Source organism: Urocitellus parryii, chromosome 3 (genome assembly GCF_045843805.1).
Source record: "Urocitellus parryii isolate mUroPar1 chromosome 3, mUroPar1.hap1, whole genome shotgun sequence".
In the NCBI taxonomy this organism is placed as follows: domain Eukaryota; kingdom Metazoa; phylum Chordata; class Mammalia; order Rodentia; family Sciuridae; genus Urocitellus; species Urocitellus parryii.
In genome coordinates, this window is record NC_135533.1 from 139606939 (window position 1) to 139627845 (window position 20907).

General features: G+C 32.4%; 1 protein-coding gene across 5 annotated transcripts in view; it reads left to right on the forward strand.

Annotated features, from left to right (window-relative positions):
- Med13l (mediator complex subunit 13L) overlaps positions 1–20907 on the forward strand; it is a 304748-nt gene that overhangs the window by 30985 nt on the left and 252856 nt on the right. For all 5 annotated transcript variants that reach the window (XR_013343347.1, XM_077796119.1, XM_077796121.1 and 2 more), the window contains exon 2: positions 5841–6078. Coding sequence is in view for 4 of the 5 variants with exons in the window: in XM_077796119.1 (XP_077652245.1) it covers positions 5841–6078 (238 nt within the window). In the remaining variant the exon portion in view is untranslated. The remainder of the gene's footprint in view (positions 1–5840; positions 6079–20907) is intronic.

Below are 20907 nucleotides of genomic sequence, written 5' to 3' on the forward strand. Positions count from 1 at the left end.
CTTCTGGCAGCTCTTGCCACTGGTCATTCTAAGACATCTAAAGGGTTCTATCTCATTTATAAGTTTCTTTTATGAGTGTTTGTAATTAACTTGGGCCAGGAGACTTGAACTCATTTATAGTATCTAGGTCAACCCTATTACTTTACAGCTCCTGAAGCTGAGGTGCCCTGTGATGGTGTAGGTTTCCTAATATCATATAGGTAAATTGTTGAAAAACCAGCCTTGAACCTTTATCTCCTGATCTCCATTCAATATTCTTTTCATGACGTTGCATCTTGGGTTCCTTCTTAACAGCATGTCTGTTAGTTTTACTCTATTCCATGACCATTGAATACAGTTTTAAATCTGGGGAGCCATATTTTAAGTATACATTGTTGGTCATGAGAGATCTGGCTTTGATAAGTCACTACAAATAAGTGATAAATAAATCCTCCTTTGGGATTTATCATCCTCCCATATCCATTGGGAGGATTTATCAGCTTATTTCCTACTTATTGTATCTAAAGAACAGGACACTAAGAATCAATATAAAATTTCTTTAAATTGCATTTGTTGTTAGGAAGCACACTTATCCTTATTCTGTTATGATCTGTTTAACTGTAACCATGCTGAATTGACTAGTGGTCTTTTGTTTATGCCATCAGTCTCTGTCCATTCAGTTCAATTTTCCTAGAAACTTGACTGCCAGTATAACAGATTTCAGCCATTGCTGAGTAGATTTACCTTCATCTTCTCTTGCTGTTAGAATAGTTATTTCTTGGTTTGTATACATATCTTCTAAGAATTAATTTGTGTAGGTATTCTTTTATAGTGACAGTATGTAAAAGAAGGTATATAATTACATGAATGAAATAAAAAAGTCTTTTCATGGGATGTTGTATGGGCACTCATACTGATTTTCTTAATACCCCAGGAAGACTAAAGAAAGAGTCGTAAAAACGTTCTTAAAGTAGAAACTATGTACATGAGCTCAAGTCATTGCTAAATTGAGTTGATGATAGTATTTTTTTTTGTATTTTATAATCCTGTTTAATTCTTGCCATTTGTCTTAAAAAGCAGCATGACAGAATGGAAAGAATTTATGCTTTAAATTCAGTTGTGGCTGAAATCCAGTTATTTTGGGGATCTTCCATTTTCTACCTTTATGGTAGTGGAAGAGTTACTTAATCTTTTTGAGTCTAATTTCTTCAGCTACTTGGTAATGAGAACTATGTCTGGTTATGAGAAATTACATATGAAGACCCTAGTATGGTGCCTGGCATTAGAAATTAAATATGCAGACCCTAGTATGGTGCTTGGTATTTGTAGGTCTTTAAACCATGGTGGAGGTTAATATTATGCATACATGTATGCTACTTCTGTTCCTTGTGTCTTTTTGTTTCATTTGTTGATTCTCTATTTTTCAAGTGCCTCCCCCCCTTTCAGTGCTAGAGATTGAACCCAGGGCTGCTCTACCACTGAGCTATCTCCCAAGCCCTTCTTGTTTTTGAGAGAGAGTCTCACAAAGTTACTGAGGCTTGCCTCAAACTTGGGATTCTCCTGCCTCAGCCTCCTGAGTTGCTGGGATTAGAGGTGTGTACTATCACACCTGGAAAACCATGTAATTAAAAAATTTCTTTTTGGTACCCGCGATTAAACCCAATGGCACTTATCTCTGAGCTACATCCCCAGCTCTTTTTATGTTTTATTTAGAGACAGGGTCTTGCTAAATTGCTTAGGGCCTCGCTAAGATGCTGAGGCTGGCTTTGAACTAAAGATCTTCCAGCCTCAGCTTCCTGAGCCGCTGGGATTACAGGTGTGCATCACCATGCCCAGCTGAAAAAAACATGTGATTTTAAACTTGTATATAATTATGGATTATTCATCTTTACTTGACATAAGTAATCTTGTTTTTGGGATAATTTCTCGTGCTGGGGATCAAGCCCAGGGCCTCTCACACACCAGTCAAGTGCTTTTTATGCTACATCCTCAGTCCTGGGATAATTTGAATCTAGAAATATTTTAAAGTTTTGCTTAAAATTATTGAAAGCATTAAATGCATTTGAATCTTGAAGAGATACATTTGTCAGGAATTGGGATAAGAGAACGTGAAGTGTAATTGATTTTTAATTATGATTATGGTATATGAAGATATTTTAATGTAATTGAATATGCATCCATGATGGGATTTTTTCTTGGACAAATGATTTTAGTAACATTAAGTTTTTTTTTTATCAAATAGTATTTCAAAATTTAAAGCTAAGTCTTTAAACATCCATTTTATACTTAGTTATCTCTGTTAGCCTTGATTGGTACATCATTGTTAAATTTTCCAATGAAGACTAGTATAATGATATTTAATTTTAGCTTTAAAGTAAAGGAGCTAAATTATTTTAAAATAATTGGGCATTTTTTATTTCTTTTGACTGAATTGCTTATGAAGTTATTAAGTGTGTAGCCTTGCGTTATGTCATTTGAATTTATAATCTATCACTTGCTAGAACAGATTTGTAAAGAACACAGAGAAGGTGGCAGGCAGCAGCTTCCCTTTGCCACTGAGAGCATAGAAGCACTGATAGGAAGTTAGGGGAAGTGCCAGGATTAGGAAACCATTCTGAATCAAAGCCAAATAAATATTTTGTCTGCTGAACTGTACCTAATGTTACAGGTGAAAGTGTTCTTGTGAGTAAATTGCTGTGCATAAATTTTGTTTGGAGACCTACTCATTTCATGTTTAAGTATCTGGTATGTCTTAATTTTCTAAGCTTTTAAGTATAGTTAATGTCATTACTTGTTATTCATATTTATTGTTGGTATTTGCTCCCTCTTCTCTCTCTGCCTAAGATGCTTAGGTCTTTAGTTTAAGTGATAATCTTCTCTAGCTTTTCTGGTTTCAGGTACCACTTTTCATTCTTTTTATTTGGCTTTCTTTGACATTTATTTAGAAATTGAGGTTAAACTTTCTGATTAAAACTACAGACATTGCTTTTATTTGAAGAAACAAAGGAACTTGTATGATTAAAAATGGACAGATATGAACAGATAAGTCAAAGAAATAGTATTATTACTATTTGATGATAATATTATGTATGTTCTTGCCATGTGTCAGACACCGTCTGAAGGGCTTTTTTTAAAAAAAAATATTTTTCTAGTTGTTTTTGGACACATACCTTTATTTTACTTACTTTTTTTTTGTGGTGCTGAGGATCGAACCTAGCGCCTCGCACATGCTAAGCAAGTGCTCTACCGCTGAGCCACAACCCTAGCCTCCGCCCTGCAAAGGATTTTAGGTATACAGTCTTCACTGGGTATCTAAAACATTGGTTATAGGACCTTTCTGCAGACACCTAAATCTTCAGATGCTCAAGTCTTTTATATAAATGTAGGATTTACACATAACCTATTCATATACTCCTGTGTAAGTCATCTCTACACTACTTATGCCTAATGCAGTTTAAATAGTTGTGGTACTATATTGTTTAGGGAATAATGACAAGAAAAAAATGTCTGTACATGTTGAGTATAGATACATTTTCCCCCAGTATTTTCGATTTGCAGTTGGTCAACTGTGGGGATGTAGCACTCACAGATATGGAAGACCAACTATATACTAACTCATTTAATCAACAACCCTCTGAGTAAGTACAGCTTAGATGACAGAAGGGTCAAAGTTAAGTAACTTGCTTGGTTCTTGCTACTTAGGGCAAGTAAGAGAAGAGCTGAAATTCAAACCCATAAGGTCTGGCCTTAAATTATACCTCTGATCAAATATGTGATAATGGTGTTCTTCAAGCAGAACAAGGACTATAGATTAATTCAGAGATACCCTTCTATAAAATTGGCAAATATTTTAAATAACATACAATTTGGGAGATTATTTGTTTTGTGGGGCCTATCAGTGGAAAACAGTTTGGTAGTGCTCATCATGAATCTTGTAGTATTCTTATTTTTCTGTTAACTGTTCTAAATCATGCAGTAGTATCTCCTAAGGAAATAAATCAGGAAAACAAAGATGTTCATGAATTTTATTACTAATAATAGTGGGAAAAAAAGAGATCATTCAGTTATTATGGGATAGTTAACTTAAATTTTCTCCTAGCAGTGAAGAGAATATTATACAACATTAAAATTAATTTTGAAGAATAATTAGAAATATGAAAACACTTACAAGTGACAAAAAAGGACATAAAACCATTCAATATGGTTTTAACTTTAAAAGTATATATGCAGAAAAACAAGAAGACTGTAAAGTAAGATGTTAATAAATATTTCTGATACAGTTATGATGTATATTGTAAAAAATTTTTTTTTGTGTGCTATTAGGGATTGAACCCAAGCCTTCCAAACATGCTAGAATGCACTGTATCACTGAGCTACACCCCCAGGCCTAGAACTTTTTTTTGTTACTGGAGATTGAACCCGGGGCCCTTAACCATTGAGCTACATTACACTCCGTCTCCTTTTTAAATGTTTTATTTAGAGACAGGATCTTGCTGACTTGCTTAGGGCCTAAGTGCTGAGGCTGGCTTTGAACTCATGATCCTTCTGCACAGCTCCTCAGTTGCTGGGATTATAGGCATGTGTCTTAGAATTTTTTTGTTATGTAGTACTTTTATTCTCAGAGGAAACCAAGTAGTGTACAATGAAAGCCTAAATGATGCCAATACCAACTTTTACAAGTTGGGATTAGATTAGATTTGTGTGTCTCAGAGTAGAGTATATGTTACTGAATTTCAGACAATGTTAGTTTGGATATTATTTTTGTGACCATTCTTTTGAAGTGCAGCTCTTTAAACTTGGATTAAAGAAAAATGGTTTTTTTCTTAAATATGATCATTATAGTTATTGACGGTTGTGGCACTTTAAATTTCTTTAAGTCATGTTGGTAGAAGATATGACTTTTTCTGCTCATTGGTACTTGTTTTTTGAAAAGCAATTTGTTGACAAAAAAGTGATTTTGTAGGGGAAGAAATGAAGAAAGATTGGATGTAAGGGTCACAATGGATTGTTGGAAACAGAATTACATTATGAATTAGTTTTATTCTCAGTTTTGAGTGTATTGTTTATTGTTACCTAAGTAAGGAGTTCACCTCTTTTTTTTTTTTGTTTGTTTTTAAAGTTTAATTCTTTAAGCTTTCGGAAATCTTAAAATGTAATGCATATGATGGAACAGAGTTACGATTTCTATTCTCTGCTTGTTTTGAGTTCCCATGTTTTAAAATGTGTTTGAAAAACAAAAGACCAAACTAGTTAGGGAATTGTTATAGAATCAGAGCTTTTCTGTGTGCTGCCTGCTAAGTAGCACAGATAAATTGCTGATAACTAAATCAGTTTTGTTAGCATCTTCTTCTTAAATAGCCTTTTGGTGTTCACGATGAAGCATTGTGCTGTTGCATGCTAACGCTTCCCTGATTAAAAAGGATTTAAACTGTAGCTTCTGAATGAGAAGAAATTGAGGAAACTATGAAAGAAATTATTTTACTTCTATAGGTAGAGTATTCCTTATCTGAAATGCTTGGGACCAGTGTGTTTCAGATTTTGCAGTTTTTCAGATTCATTGGTTGAGCATCCCTAATCTGATAGCCTTTCTTGATTTTAGAGGGGGCAAAGGAAGTAATTTCTATCAAGATTTCTACTCTTTTTTTTTAACAAGCTGATAATCTTTATTTGTTGTTGAACCATTTTATTTGCCTAAATATTTACTACAAAATCCTAGTTCTCCTTGGGAGAAATCATGATGTGGAGTTGAGTGTAAATATTTATCTTAGCAAATTTGCTTTTCTCTGTGGAAGCTTGTTTTTAGTGGTCTATAAGTAAAAAGAAACATCAAAATGATTGAAATTTTCTTGTCTTTTTTGCAGGCTGAACTCACAGGAATCAAATGGCGTAGGTACAATTTTGGAGGGCATGGGGACTGTGGACCCATAATTTCAGCCCCAGCCCAAGATGATCCAATCTTGTTAAGTTTCATCCGCTGCCTGCAAGCCAACCTGTTGTGTGTATGGCGTCGTGATGTCAAACCAGATTGCAAAGAATTATGGATATTCTGGTGGGGAGATGAACCCAACCTTGTGGGTGTAATACATCATGAACTGCAGGGTAAGGATTATGTTTTTTTCTTAAAAATTATTTGAACAGTGGTAAATTCTGAAAAGGTTAAGATTGATTAAGGAAGATTCCAGGTGTTTAATAATGGGTTTGTCTATAATCCTCACTCTCACCCGTCTTCCTAACCCATATTTTACCCAAGTTCTCATGTTCTTTCCCAATCACACTGAGAATTAGAATCTTGTAAAACGATTATATTGTTAAAGAAAAGTAAGTGTTCCCTGGGTGTGTTGGGGTGGAAATAAGGCTAAGAATCCACTGTTCTTAAATAATAGGAAATTTTGAGTAATTAGCATGATAGTAAAATGAACAGAATTGCTTTTTCTTAGACTGGGCTCTTATGATTCATTGCCAGCTGAACTCTTTGGTGGAAAATTTGAAAAGTAACACAGGAACTTAAGTGTAAGCCTTATTGGGCAAAATTATGATATTGGACAGAATTTTGAAAAAAAGATTATTATAAAGGATCTGGTTTGATTTCTGTAAAAGATCTTAGCAAAATTTCCCTTGCTTTGTTACTGCATTTTATGTAATTCAATGATTTCAAGAAGATTGGCTTTGGTGTTAACTAATTTTCACATCAAATTGCATCTGATATCTAGAAACTGAACTAATGTAAGGGTTTTATTGTTCTAAGTTGCTCTTCATATTTACCATCAAATTATAACCAGAGGAAATTTTATTAGTTCGAGTTTCTGGTAAGAGGCATTTTGCCTAACTACTTTATGTTTTGTTAATTAGTGGTTGAAAAGTTTCAGGTAGTGTTTGAAATGTTTTGTTAGTTAACATTATTTTTTAAAGGAAGTAGTAAAACCAACTTTAGTGCATATTTGTGAGTCTGCTCAAAAGGTTCAAAAATTTGCCAAAACTCCTTGACACTTTTCCAACTTTTCTTGGCAGCCATTTTTAATCTCCGATATCTGCTGCCACAACAGCTAGGGGGCAGTAAACCACAGTGGACTAATTGAATTGTTTACCTTATTTATTAAACTCAAATCTTCTGATATTTTTTAGGGTATTTGTTTTGTAAATACAAAAATTCATTCTGGGTGAGATTGCTTACTTAGCTAGTTAATCAGCAAAATCTCAGAATTTATGATCATCATTAAGTCCATTTCATGTAGTTAGTTGTTAATTTAGATAATATTGTTAGAACACCCAAATTCTGTTGATCAGAATTTTAAAATTAAGATAGTTTGAGATACTCATAGCATTTATGTTTGTCCTCTTCAATATCAAAACATATACATATTTTACTGTTAAATGTTTTTGTAACATGTAAAGGATCAGAACTTTTCTTTTTCCCTCCTCCTCTTTTTTGTTTTAAATTGATTTCTTATTTCTCATAATGTGTTCTGCCTCGTCCTCTTTCATTTTGCTGTTCCATATTGATCCCCTCATGATTAAACATTTTTGTGTTAGCAGTACAAATTGTTTGGTAATGATGAGGAAACCAAACCGAATTGTTTAATTTATTTAATTGAAGTATTAAGTTACTCATTCATAGCAACAAAAAAAAATTTCACTGTTAGAAGAAAATCAGGTTGTTATTTTTTTATGGGCTTTGGTACTGAGCAAACACAAAGGTGTATGCTATTTACATTTCTTATAGTAGTTTTAGATTGAATAGGTGCATTAATGTTTTAAGTTTTTTTTTGACAAAAAATTAAGCAAAAATTGACTGATGTTTGAAATTATTTTTTAAAATTACAGAAGTACTATATATTTAACTAAAAAGTTAGGAAAACAGAACCACAAAATGAAGCAAACAAAGAAATGAAAATCCTGGAGGCTAATGCAGAGTTTTAATAGTTGATGTTTTTATGTATAAACGAAATTGGTATCATGCTGTTTTGTAGCTCAGTCTTCCCTAACAAATAGGTTGTGAACATTTTCCCATGGGAATGAGTTTTTTTCTTTTGAGTTTAGGACTATGTAAATTGTTTATCCTTTGTGTGCTACCAGCAAAGTATTATAGTGATAGAACAATTGTAACTTTGTTGGATATGCCTCTTCCCTTTAATAAATGTTGAATTTTAAGAAAGTTATTAGATGTACTCATATGAAGTGTCTACTTTTCCATAAAGTAGAGGTTGAAAAGGGTAGTATTATGTGGTTCAACCTAATAGTAAGAAATGTTTGAAACTTAGTTAGAAAAATGGCATAAAGACAACTTTATTTCAAGTGATGGGAACTATGACACATAGAGGAAACATGAAAAATGAAGGATACAAAAAGACTATTAGTCATGTAAATTAAGGATATGTAGGAATCTGTTTCATTCTCTAATATATTTAAAAGTCATTTCATTTTGGTTAGAATAAATTTTGGCAGAATCCTGTTACTAAACTTCAACATTAAATTCAACTGTACTATTACTTGCATCATCTCCTTTTTTTTTTAAATAGGGACATTTCACTGTTCCTTAACATTATTTTTTAGTTATGTTATTGGCATTTCCCTTTGTCTTTATGGTGGTCCCAAAAGAGCTTACTACTTAGAAACGCCACAGTAAAATATAATACCAAAACCAACATCTTGCATTTAAATGTTATAAAACATCCCCATAAATGATAAAGGGTTTTATAATATTATACTTTTAAAAAATGCTTGAAATAGCTATGAAATAGTGTAAGAGAAAACAATAATACATGTATAGTTTGTCCCTGTCACTTGGAGAAACACTTGTGGGCTCTCGTCTTGGAATTGTTTGTGGCATAGTGGTTTAGAGCTTGGGCTGTGGATTGCTTGGGTTTGAATGTCTGCATGATCATTTAAAAGTTATGTATCTTTTGTCAGTATATTTAACTTATTGTCTCAGTTTCATCACTCTAAATTGGATTATGAAGCTGAAGTTTATAAAGTGCTTAAAATAGCACACATAGCAGTCAAACTATAATTGTGACTACTACTGCTGCTGCTAGTAGGATGACGGCAACCCGTACATCAAAATTAAATCATTTTGGCAATATTTAAACAATTTGGTTCTGTTCTGTATAACATTTAATGCTTGCTAGTATCTGTCAAATACTATTTTTAAGTGTGTACTTTTAAGTCGAAGTAAGTACATTTTCTAATTTTAATGTTTAGCAATATAAAATACCAGAGTAGTGAAGATAACCCCTGCTCATAGGATCTTTATCAGGACTTACTTCCATGGCAAAACCTAAATGACATTATGGAGAGATCAGTATTTGAAGATTTGACATTGTTGTGTCCCTGTAGAGTTGAGTTGCAACTTTGCTGACCTCTGCCCATAATGGTATCAAAGAAGGGCACATGCCGGATGGGTGTATTTTTCCATCCTTATGGCCATATCCTCTGTCTGTGGGTTCAATTTTAGGGATTGGAATGGATCCCTACCCTTGATAAGCTCATAATCAAAAAAGGTATAATATAAGCATAGAAATTTGTCTATGTTAGAAACACCATAAGAATGTAAGAAAAGGTGACATTAGAGGTAAATCTTATAGAATATATAAAACTTATCTAGGTTGAGGTGGAGCTTGTTCTAGTCACAGGAAGGAGCTCACACAAAGATTTATGGAGTACAGTGAAGTAAGGATGAGGAATTTGTCTTACTTGATAGGTTTTGAGGAATTGCTGTATATTTCTGATCAGGAAAGCTATAATTAGGAAGATTAACACCTAATGTACAAGATGAATATGAATGGGAAGAACATAATTTTACAATAATTAATTTTATTCTAAATTAGGATATGAACTTAAATGTCCTACTAGTTTAGGATACAGATTAATTTAAATTACAAAATATGATCAGGTACTAACCTTGATATTAATAATTAATAACCTTGATATTAATAATCTTTGATAATTATATACACCTGTGCTCTTTTCTTTTGATTAAATTCTTTCCCATAGTTTGAATTTTAGAGATTGATACAGTATGCTAAACTGACCCCCTATACTAACAAAATCGTTTTAACAACAGAGTCTTCTGTCTACTTCACTGCCTAGTGGTAGGGAAAGACATGCAGTCTAAAACCCCCAATAATAAAGAGAGCAAGCACGGGCTTCCAGGGATTGGAGATTGCTGTGTAGAGCATTAAGAGCGTTTGTTGCAGAAATGACAGATACAGACTAGTATGTGCTCAAGAATGTTTGTTTAATCAGTGAATGAGACTTATTTTATGTGATTCTAATTAAGCATAGTATCAATTTTGCAGAGAGGGTTGACATATAGTAAATTCTTGAAAAATTTTAGATGATCTGATAATGTGAGGAGATTGAAATAGTTAAAATTTGGCATTATTGTTTTTTTGGATTTTAATTCCCAAGAGGTGGAAATATCTAATTTTCTTTATATGTTTTACCAAAAACTTACCACTAAATTTTCACTGTCTATAATTTTAAAATTTAATGTTGTGTTTTCCCTTTCCCTTTTGATTATTACATAGACAAATACATATTGTAACAATAATACAACTTTAGATCTTTAAAAACATTTGATCCAATATCAGTATCAGAAGTCTTAGGAATTGACTTAAAAAGCATTGGGGCAAATTGGCAGTTCCTTGTATATTTAGGGAGAGAAATATTGCCTATTGCCTTTTTTTTTTTTCCCCTTTTTAAAGGGTGCTGCCGCCTATGCCAGGAGGCATGGGCCATTGTAAAAACAACATTAGGAAACACAGATCAGGTTTTCTGACAGTGACAAGTGTGAGACAACAATTTAAAACACTAATATTGTGGTTTATACTGTTGAACTCTTTGTAAGCCTCTGGAAAAAGAAGTAGGCATTTTGTAGGGGTATAGGAAGGCTGAGAGAAGAGAATGAACTAGTTTGTTAATATAATATAATCAGTATAGAGTATGATCTATATAATCAGTGTAGAGTATGATCATATTCTCAAATGATGGGATTGATGTAACCTGTGTTTATCTCCAAGGAAGAACCCAACTTCCCCAGTCCCTTCCTCCTTTGATTTAGAAAAATGTTTACACGTGTATATTCATATACCTTTCCCCCTGATAATTAAACCATTTGAAAGTGGTTTTCAGACATTATGAACCTTTATCCTTGTAAATCCTATAAGAACATGGGATATTTTCCGACATGACTATAAAACTGTTGTCATACTGAAGAACTTCAACATCCACATAAGAATGGACATCCACATTAGAATATTTAATATTCAGTTCATATTTTAATTTCCATGGTTGTCCCAATAATACTTATTATAGCTTTTCTTCCCTCTGATCCAGGCAGGGTTTAGTCAGGTTCATACAATGCACTTATGTGTTTTGTCTCTTTAGTTTCTCGTAAGGTACCACTTTGCCTAAGTTTTCTTTCTTTATCCTTGTTTGGTTTTTTTGAAGATATTGATGTCATTGGAAGGGACAAGTTCAGTTATCCTATAAAATTTTTGATATTTTGAAATTGTCAATAGTTTCCCCATGATGAAAGTCAAACATTTTTGGCCATACATAGGGTAGATAATGTTGTATATTTCCCATGTGTCACATCAGAGGTACAGTATGTCAGTTTGTGCCAGAATTAATGGTACTAAGTTTAATCACTTTGTCAAGGTAAGTTGGTGTCTGCCAGATATCTCCAATGTATGTTCTTTCCTTTTGTAATTATTAAGTGGATTTGAGGTGAAGCTTTGAGATTTTATAAATAGCCTTTTCCTTAAAAGAGCCTCATTTTTAGCCTGTTTAAATAAACAGAATACTTCCTTGAACCATCTCCTTCTTTTTTTTGAAATTGTGATCCTCCTGCCTCAGCCTCCCCAGCTGCTTGGGATTATAGGCGTGAGCCACTGTGCCAGAAACCATCTGCTTTTTAAATGATCAAATAAATACTGCTCCTTAAGTCACAGCCAAGGTCAAGAGGAAAATGGAAGAAAAACAATGAAGTTCTAGCAAAGGCAAATTAAGATGGCAAAGTCAACCTCTGAAAATTTTTCCTTATAGAATTAATCTTTGAGTGTCGATTGAGGAGTAGGATGACTGGGTCAAATGGTGGTTCCATTCCAAGTTTTCTAAGGAATCTCCATACTGCCACCAGCAATGTATGAGTGTACCTTTCCCCCACATCCTTGCCAACACTTATTATTGCTTGTATTTTTGATAACTTCCATTCTGACTGACATGAAATGAAATCTTAGAGTAGTTTTGATTTGCATTTCTCTGATTACCAGAGATGTTCAATATTTTTTCATATATTTGTTGATTGATTGTACATCCTCTTCTGAGAAGTGTCTGTTCAGCTCCTTAGCCCCATTTATTGATTGGGTTGTTTGGTTTTTTTTTGGTGTTAAGTTTTTTGAGTTCTTTTTATACCCTGTAGATTGGTGCTTTATCTGTTGTGTAGCAAAAATTTGCTCCCCAAATGTAGGCTTTCTCTTCACCTCATTGATTAATCTTTGAATTTAAAAAAAAATTAAAATTATTTGAACTTACTTTTCAAGTGTAGAATAGTGGTTTTGAAAAAAAGATGAATTATATGGTTCTGCAGCATTGTAGTTATGTAAAAGTATTTAATGTATCAGCATTTCTTTTTACAATTGGAATTTTTGAGATTGATTATACAGTGTACCTGAAAAATAAATTTTCCTTTACCTTTCATTTTTATAATTTTTATGGATGATAATAGAAAAATACATTTGTATTTTATGAGAAACAAAGTACTTGCAGGGAGGATATATATTCAGAGGTAAATAGTTCTAAGTAGTTTATAAGGTATCTTGGTTTTAACTGGAATCTAATCCAAGTCTTAATATATATTTTTTGATTTCTTTAATCATTATTATAATTCTGTTTTCCAGTGTTTTGTTCTGAAAGTTTGCTAAAGCTTTCACATAGTAATAATTTTCATTGTACGATGATTATCTAGATGATTCTAGTGCATACATACTTTTGTATTAGACTACTAAATAATTATATTCTTAAAACATATAATTAAGACTTCAGTAATAGATTCATATTGTAACATTATGGCATGATTATATTGACTTAAGGATTTTTTCATATGAAGAATAGAAAAAGATCCATTGAATTCAAATTATTAAGCTAAATGTGCTTGAAATTGAGAGGACAAGTTGAAGTCAACTTTAAAAAAAAAAAAACAAAAACCTTTATTTTGTTTATTTAGTTTTTTATTTATGTAGTACTGAGTGCCAGGATGAGCCCAGTGCCTCACGTCCTGAGCCACAACCCCAGCCCTGAAGTCTAACTTTTGAAAGTAAATAAAATTGATGTGTTACCATGGGTAACTTACTGACCCATGTAATTAGTTTTTTTTTTTAATGAAAAAATGAGACATTTATGTTGAGATTATAGTGATATAGTATGTGAAGAAAGGACTTTTATGTTCTAATGATGTGAAAATTAAGTAGTTGATAAAAAATTATAATTTAAAGATGATTGCTTTAGGGAAAAGTTTAATTGTTTGATGGGGGGGTTAAGTACTGGTAAGTATAGGGATCATGGTCTAATCTTTTTGCATTGATATAAAGCCCCCTATGGATGTAAAGTAAATCTGGGTAAAATCTCTTTCTTAATGAGATGTGACAGTCACCATTGGAACAAATTGAGAATTGACTATACTATGTAAACTGTATAACAGTCTTTAAGTTTTTTTTTTATTTTTATATTAGATGAACACAATACCATTATTTGATTTTTATGTGGTGCTGAGGATCCAACCTAGTGCCTCACACGTGCTGAGCAAGTGCTCTACCAACTGAACTATAACCCCAGCCCTCTTTTTTCTTCTTCTTCTTTTTTATTTTTTTATGGTACCAGGGATTAAACTCGGGGGCACTTGACCACTGAGCAACATTCTCAGCCCTTTTTTTGTATTTTATGTAGAGACAGGGTCTCACTTAGTTGACTCTCCTCAGCTTAGTGCCAGCTGAGGCTGGCTTTGAACTCATAACTCTCGTGCCTCAGCACCCTGAGTTGCTGAGAATTACAAGCCCATTGCCTCTTTTTTCTTTTTAATGCAAATAATTTTGGTGATGAATACATTGTTACTTACGAATAAATATTTAGTCCAGGAATTTTATGGATAGATGTTTGGAACCTCTCCTCTGCCTCCTTATTTGTCTATATTTTATTTCAAAAGTTTGTCCTTTAATAGAAAACTTTATTTAGATGAAATTGTTGTACATTAAGGTGGTTACTTAAATATTTCTTTGTCCAGTAAAATAGTTTGTTTTATCTCTTGTTCAGGGAGACTGATTTAAGAGTCTCAATATGAAAAATTGGAGGAAATATTTAAGTGTTAATAGGATTAAAGTCCTAAATAATTAATGAAAAAATTATGTATTTCTGACTATTAAATTTGAATGGGGTAGAGATGTGAAATCACATTTATAGAGAGCAACACCTTTGTTTTATAAGCAAACACTTTGCCAACATATTTATTTGGCATTAAGTTGATCTTGCTGTTGAAGTATTTTGTGTAAAAGATGAAAATTAAAAAGTCCCTAAATGTAACTGGGATTTTCTTAAGAAGAAAGAAAGGGGAATGGTTCTTGATGATCAGCAGAAATGAACGTCCTCTTCCATTTTTGTGTTGAACTTAGCACACCCAAAAGGAAATTGAAGCTTAGAGAAGTCTGTGATTAGTCATGTCACTAACAGAGGTGGAACCCAAACCCGTATTTTGTAACTTTTAAAGCATATTTTGTAAACTTTTAACTTTGAAACTGTTGTCTTCTGGGAGGATGTACATGACCAGCTGTGTGATTATGCCATATTAAGTGAGTAAATTCACTTTATCTGACAAGTTTAAATAAAACCTGCATTACTGTTAGAATTTAATTTATATCAAATCAAATCTATTTCCTGTACTTATAGAAACAGCCTTGGCCTGTGCTCTTCTTGACCAGGGACTTTCTGATTTTAACTTACATCTATGACACTGGCAAGTGTTGATTCCGATAGCATCATCTCATGCATTTAGTCTTTGATCTACTGAACCCTGCTCATGCCAAATTGATAACAGAGGAAGTAAAAATAAAATAGTTTTGGGCTTATAAAAACTTGACATGAATGTAGCACATTTGAATATTCTTGAATATATTTGAGTACCTGACAGGAGTTAGCACGTGTTTTTATAAAATATCTTATTGAAGTAATTGAAAATGTAGAGTTATACATTTGCTGTCATTAGAGGTTTTTTTCCCCTCTTCTCTTTTTCTTTTATAAATCTATTATCATATGCCCAGATACTGAAAAGTCAGAGTTACTTAGAAAGAAAGGGGATAGCTACTGGGTGAAGCAGGATTGGATGCTGAGGCTATGCCACAGGAGTCTTGGGCCTGGTTAAAGAAGAGTGGACTAACCTGATTTATTTATAGATCCCTGTGCTGAACTTTCTGTCAATGATTGTCAGAAAAAGTACCTACATATGGTTTCCATTTGATTTTGTTTTATGATTCTTAAGCAAACAGAAATTAAAACTTGGTATATACTAAGGAGGTAAGGTTTTAAAAGTTCTTCTAGAAAATAATGTAGAAATAACAAATAGCACCCCCCCCCCAAAAAAAAAGATGCAAACAGTATACAGTATAGAAATCTGTTTTAAATACTAGGGAAGCATGAAATTGAACTCGGTTGCTTAAGTATTTCATCTCTGAGCTGCCATCCTGATGCTACCTGAAGAGGTTCTTCTCATCGAATATCATTATGGCTAGTAAGTGTTCAATAATTTTCTTTAAAGCTCCATCTATGTAAATATTTTTGAATAATTTTACACAAGTACTAGGCCACATACCTATTTCTTATAAACCCGACATTGATAAAATGCACTCTTTGTATAATTGGGTCTTGTTTTGATCCTGGCTCTTTCATATTGTGATTTGGCAGTGAGTTCAACAGAATAAGCATTATCCTCTTGAGGCCCATCTAGGATTGAACTAAAGGGCTTCTACAATAACCACATGATCATACAATTGGTTGTTCTTTTTTTATTTTTTATAAATGCCTGATAGTGTGACTGAATATGAGCTAGTTGCCAGGGTATTGTGGTGGAATAATAATCTGCAGTTTGTATTTAATCATGCAGCAGAACTGTCTTGATTAAAAAACAAAACAAAAACAAAAAACAATCCACAAAATAAAACCCAGAAGATAAAAATTGGATAAAGGTGAAGAGCCTTTGTGTTGAAAAAGATGGTACGCATAGAGTGATAAAGTGAAAATGAAGGTTAGCTGCCCACAGTTTATTTTGTCATTAGTAGCCTCTTCATATTTAACAAAAATATGGCAAAATACACCCCCTCCGCCCCTGCCCTTGGGTGCAGGGGCTGGAACCCAGGGCTTCCTGTGTGCTAGGCAAGTACTTTCCTGCTGAGCTGCATCTCCAGCCAAAAAATACCAACCTTAAAATACTACTTATTTCTGACTTTGCTAAAGTTGGGGGAGGTGAGCCTTTTTGTTACTCTTGGGGCTTACTTTTTGAAACCAATAAGTAAGTATTTTTAAAGGACTGCCTGAGTAAGGGAAGTGTAAACCTCTTCAAGTTCTCTTCATTAAGGTTATTTTATTTTTCAAAGGTAATCTTGGACCTGTTTTTAAATGTAAGCTATTTTGGTGTTTACTATTTATACGCAAGTGTGTTCCTCACATTTAAACATATTTAGTCTAAAGGAGAAAAATTTAGATACTTGCAGTTGAATTTTAGGCACTATATTTTTAGCTTATTTTAAAAGTAGCCTAGTACATATTTATAATGAAAAAGCTTCTGCCTTGGCATCCTTGTACAAATTAACCTACAGTTGATTGTTTAGGGAAGAAATAGCATGTGTTGACAATGATTCTTATTTTGGAACATTTGTCATACCATTTATTCAGTTCATGGATAGTGTAACAAAGAGGGGCTCTTAACTGCTTCAGTCACCTTTGCTACTCAAATTATCTTCATTGCTGCAGGAAAGGCTCTATTAACTAGAACTCAGCCAGAGCTCTCAAATGGATTAAACATGTCTTGTACCTTTCCACCCCCCAAAATTAAATGACTTAAATATAACAGTGTCAAGTGATTAGTATAGCTAGGGCAGATTTATTTGATTTCCAGTATGATTGGGGCATTATGCTTGAGAGGATACTCTGGGGGACAGAAGCACTCTCATGGGCTAAGTGCTGATTTAGTTTAGTTGCCCACACTTTTAAAATTATAGTATTGTATAATAATAATGATCAAGTAATAATGATATATGAGAGAATGCTTTAAAAAGCATTTAAAAGAAGGCTCACTTTCTTTTTTTACGTATTTCCTTTTATATTCTATAGTTTTTTTAAATTTTTTTTTTTTTAGTTATAGGTGGACACAATATATTTTATTTTTATGTGGTGCTGAGGATTGAACCCAGTGTCTCACGCATGCTAGACGAGTGCTCTACCTCTGAGCCACAACCCCAGCCCCTATTCTATAGTTTCTAAAATGGAAATTTAAATTTTTTTTAAAAAATTAATTGAATAATTTTCCATAAATTGTTCTTATTAATGTTGTAGATAATAAGTACTTTGGAAGCTTGGCAAAAAGCATGAGTTGTATGTAATTGTCCTGTAGAACAGGTGACTGTGGAAGAGTACTATTTTTGGGGTCAAAGTGCTTAATGATTTTTATGTGTCAGAATTCTTGTTAATTTATAAATTCATTAAGGATAGAATGACTTGGCTGACCTACAAATGTTATGAGTTGCCAGTCCAACACTGAAGTTGATATTTGATATATGGAAGTGGTTATCCAAGATTGTCAAGAAAGTCTTAATTGAATCATAGCATTTGATGTTTAAAAAAGGCAGTTACAACTGTTTACTGACTTTGGTGTATAATTCGAACACCTAGGCTTGTTCCTGAAAGGATTTAAGAATAGTGAATTGAAATTTTTAAATTTTAATTAAATTTTATTAAAAATAATTTAATTAAATGTTATTCATATTATTTTAAATAAGAATTATGATCTAATGCCTTGAAAATCAGTGTGTTGTATCTTGATTATCAATTGACCAGAGTATTTTTAAATTTTTCATTAGTATCATACATATAGAATTAATAAGATTATTTGGTTTATAAGGATTACCACTCCAAATTCATGCTATGTGTCATAATAAATCTGTTTCCTCTTCTGCATTTTTTTGTATAATAATTTTTGTGTTTGTTGTGATTATTAATTTTATAATAATAATAAACTAGGAGGGAATCATGGATGATTTGAAAGTAATAAGTTGGAAATTAGAAAGCAGATAGTAGTCAGATATTTATATTTCACTCCTTATATGTTAGGCATTATACTAGATGCTTGATCATCAGTCTTAGAGTAGAAAGTAGTTTTGGATTTATTTTTGAATCTTAACTTGAATGACATAGGGAAAAATTCAAAAGTTTGCTGATTTTTTTTTACCTTTTATATTTATTAAATTTGTTTTTGTTGAATACATGAGGTAAATTTAGTAGTTATGAAATAGGTGTCAGCTTTTGCTATATTGAGACTGTAAATCTGATACAACTCTTTGAATGTTAGGAAGATTGCAAACTAATCACTGACTTTTTAAAAAGTTCAGTGGCACATCAGTTGAGGTGTTTTCTTTAAATAGTAGAACGACACATCTGTTTAATTACTACAGAATGAAGTATTGTGTCCAAAATTGTAATGGCTTGCTAAGATAAGTGGGAATCTAGAAGTCAGCTATGTAAATAATCATTTTCTTCTGGAAATTTCTGCATAGAAGGCATTTGAGTTGGAAGAAGTAAACATTCATTGAAACTGTAATTCTGATTATTATTTTATGATTTAAATTAATTCCATGATTATTTCATGTGTATTCTGTGAAAAGAGTAATCAGTGTATAATGGCACCTACAGAGCTAATAATTTATTATTAACTTTAGATCCTAGAGGTAATGTTACAGATAGTTTTGCTATATTATTCTAAAAACTGGCAGTTTTACTTAATTTTGTAGAAACCTTCTGGAATTCAATCTTTTAAGCATTTAAAAGTTTGAACATTTCCTAAAAAAGAAGTTTGTTTCAATTATGGCATTAACATTTTACCCTTAAAGTAATTTGCCTTGGAAATACTGTATATTTTATATTTCAAAAATTTAAATTAATATTAAATTAATATGCATACATGAATGAATGCTTCTGGAAGTTTGGTTTGATGGACATCCAGGGATTTTAATTGAGGGTACACTATGAATATAAAAAGTGAATTAATCTTTATATTTGTTAAATCTGTTTGTAATTTTTTTTTTTTTGGTGCTGGGTATTAGACCAGGGCCTCATACGTGCTAAGCACTCTGTCACTGAACTACATTCCTAACTTGTAAGTTCTTAAAGTACATATTTATTTATATTTTTTAAAATATATGTACATATAAAATGTATAGCCAATTGATTTGTGTTCCTGTTATAACAGAAAAAAATGTCTAAAGTATCCTTTGGGAAATTTGGATTTCTGAAAATAATGAAGAAAATTTAAATTAAAAATTTTGTTTTTGGGTTATATGTAGGAGAAATTTGAAACTGGAAAGTCTTTTACAACGTATTTATCCATTTCTCTGACTCTTATGTCATTAAAAAATACTGGTGAATTAAGCATGAAACTTTTTTCTGACAACTGAATTTCTTTAAGATGCCAGAAAGTACACAGAGTACTAAAGTATTAATTTCACAGGTAGAGTAAAGGCATGTGGATATAAAAAGCAAATTTTTTTTTTTTTTTGGCCATAGTTGGCTGGTTGACAAATTATAATTGTTGGACTTGCAGGAGTCTTCAAGTGCCTGTTTTTTCTTTTTTTTTTCTTTTGGTCACAAGAAGTTTTATTATAACTGAGAAGAGAATCTTATATCAGAATGTAAGATTTCACAAATAGTTTTTTCCCCTCCACTAACTAGATCAAGTGTTCTCATATTTTAGCATACATAATATCACCTGGGAAGATTCTTACTCAGTTCATCTGCAGAGGGTCCCAAGTCTGCATTTTTAATATGCATCTCTGATAGAGGCACACAGAGCTGTCATGGGGATTCAGCAATTGTTGAAATCTAGCTCACATGTACTCTGGTATGGGCTAATGTATTTTTTCTTTGCAGAATGATACTATCAACTCACAAGAGTTCATACCCGAAGGACTGTTCAAGTGCTTGTTGTATTTAGGAGGACTGGTGTAATAATTGCAAGAGTATTAAATATTAGCTTTAAAGAGACTTTTTTTTAAAACTAATAGCACTAGAGGTAGATTATTGTTAAGAAACAAAAAATAAAAATCCCATTTTACTAATTTACATTTTTATTTGGTATTTTGACTTTTTCAAAGAGTATAACTTGAAGTAAATTTGATTTTGGGTAAATCTAATGTAGAGTAAATATCTCTAGGCTAACATAAATATCTAAAATGACCTGGCAAAGGTTTAATTAGGAAAAGACTGATTAGATAGTTTAGCCATTGAATCTGTTTATGCTATTGAATCTCTTATCCTTGGAGGAGGAAGTAAAGTATAGAATTCAGTTCAACCAGCATTTGCTGAGTGCTGGGCATTGGGCTATTTTCTGGGAAAGACATAGTCACTGCCTATAGGAGGCTGAAGTATATAATTAGTTGCTTATTTTTTCCTAGAAAGTTAATGAATTTTGAATTTAGAGCACCTTTTTAAATATGAGTATGAGAATGTTTGGAAGTTTTTAGTGGGTTCTGTTGCTTTTTTTGTTGTTGTGTTTAGTTTTGTTTATTTTGTCTTTAGGCGTTATCATACTTCAAATATGGGCCAGATAATGTGCTAGATATTTGGCATTCACTGGTGAACTGGGTAATTCAGTTCTGGATCTGTCATTTTATCCTT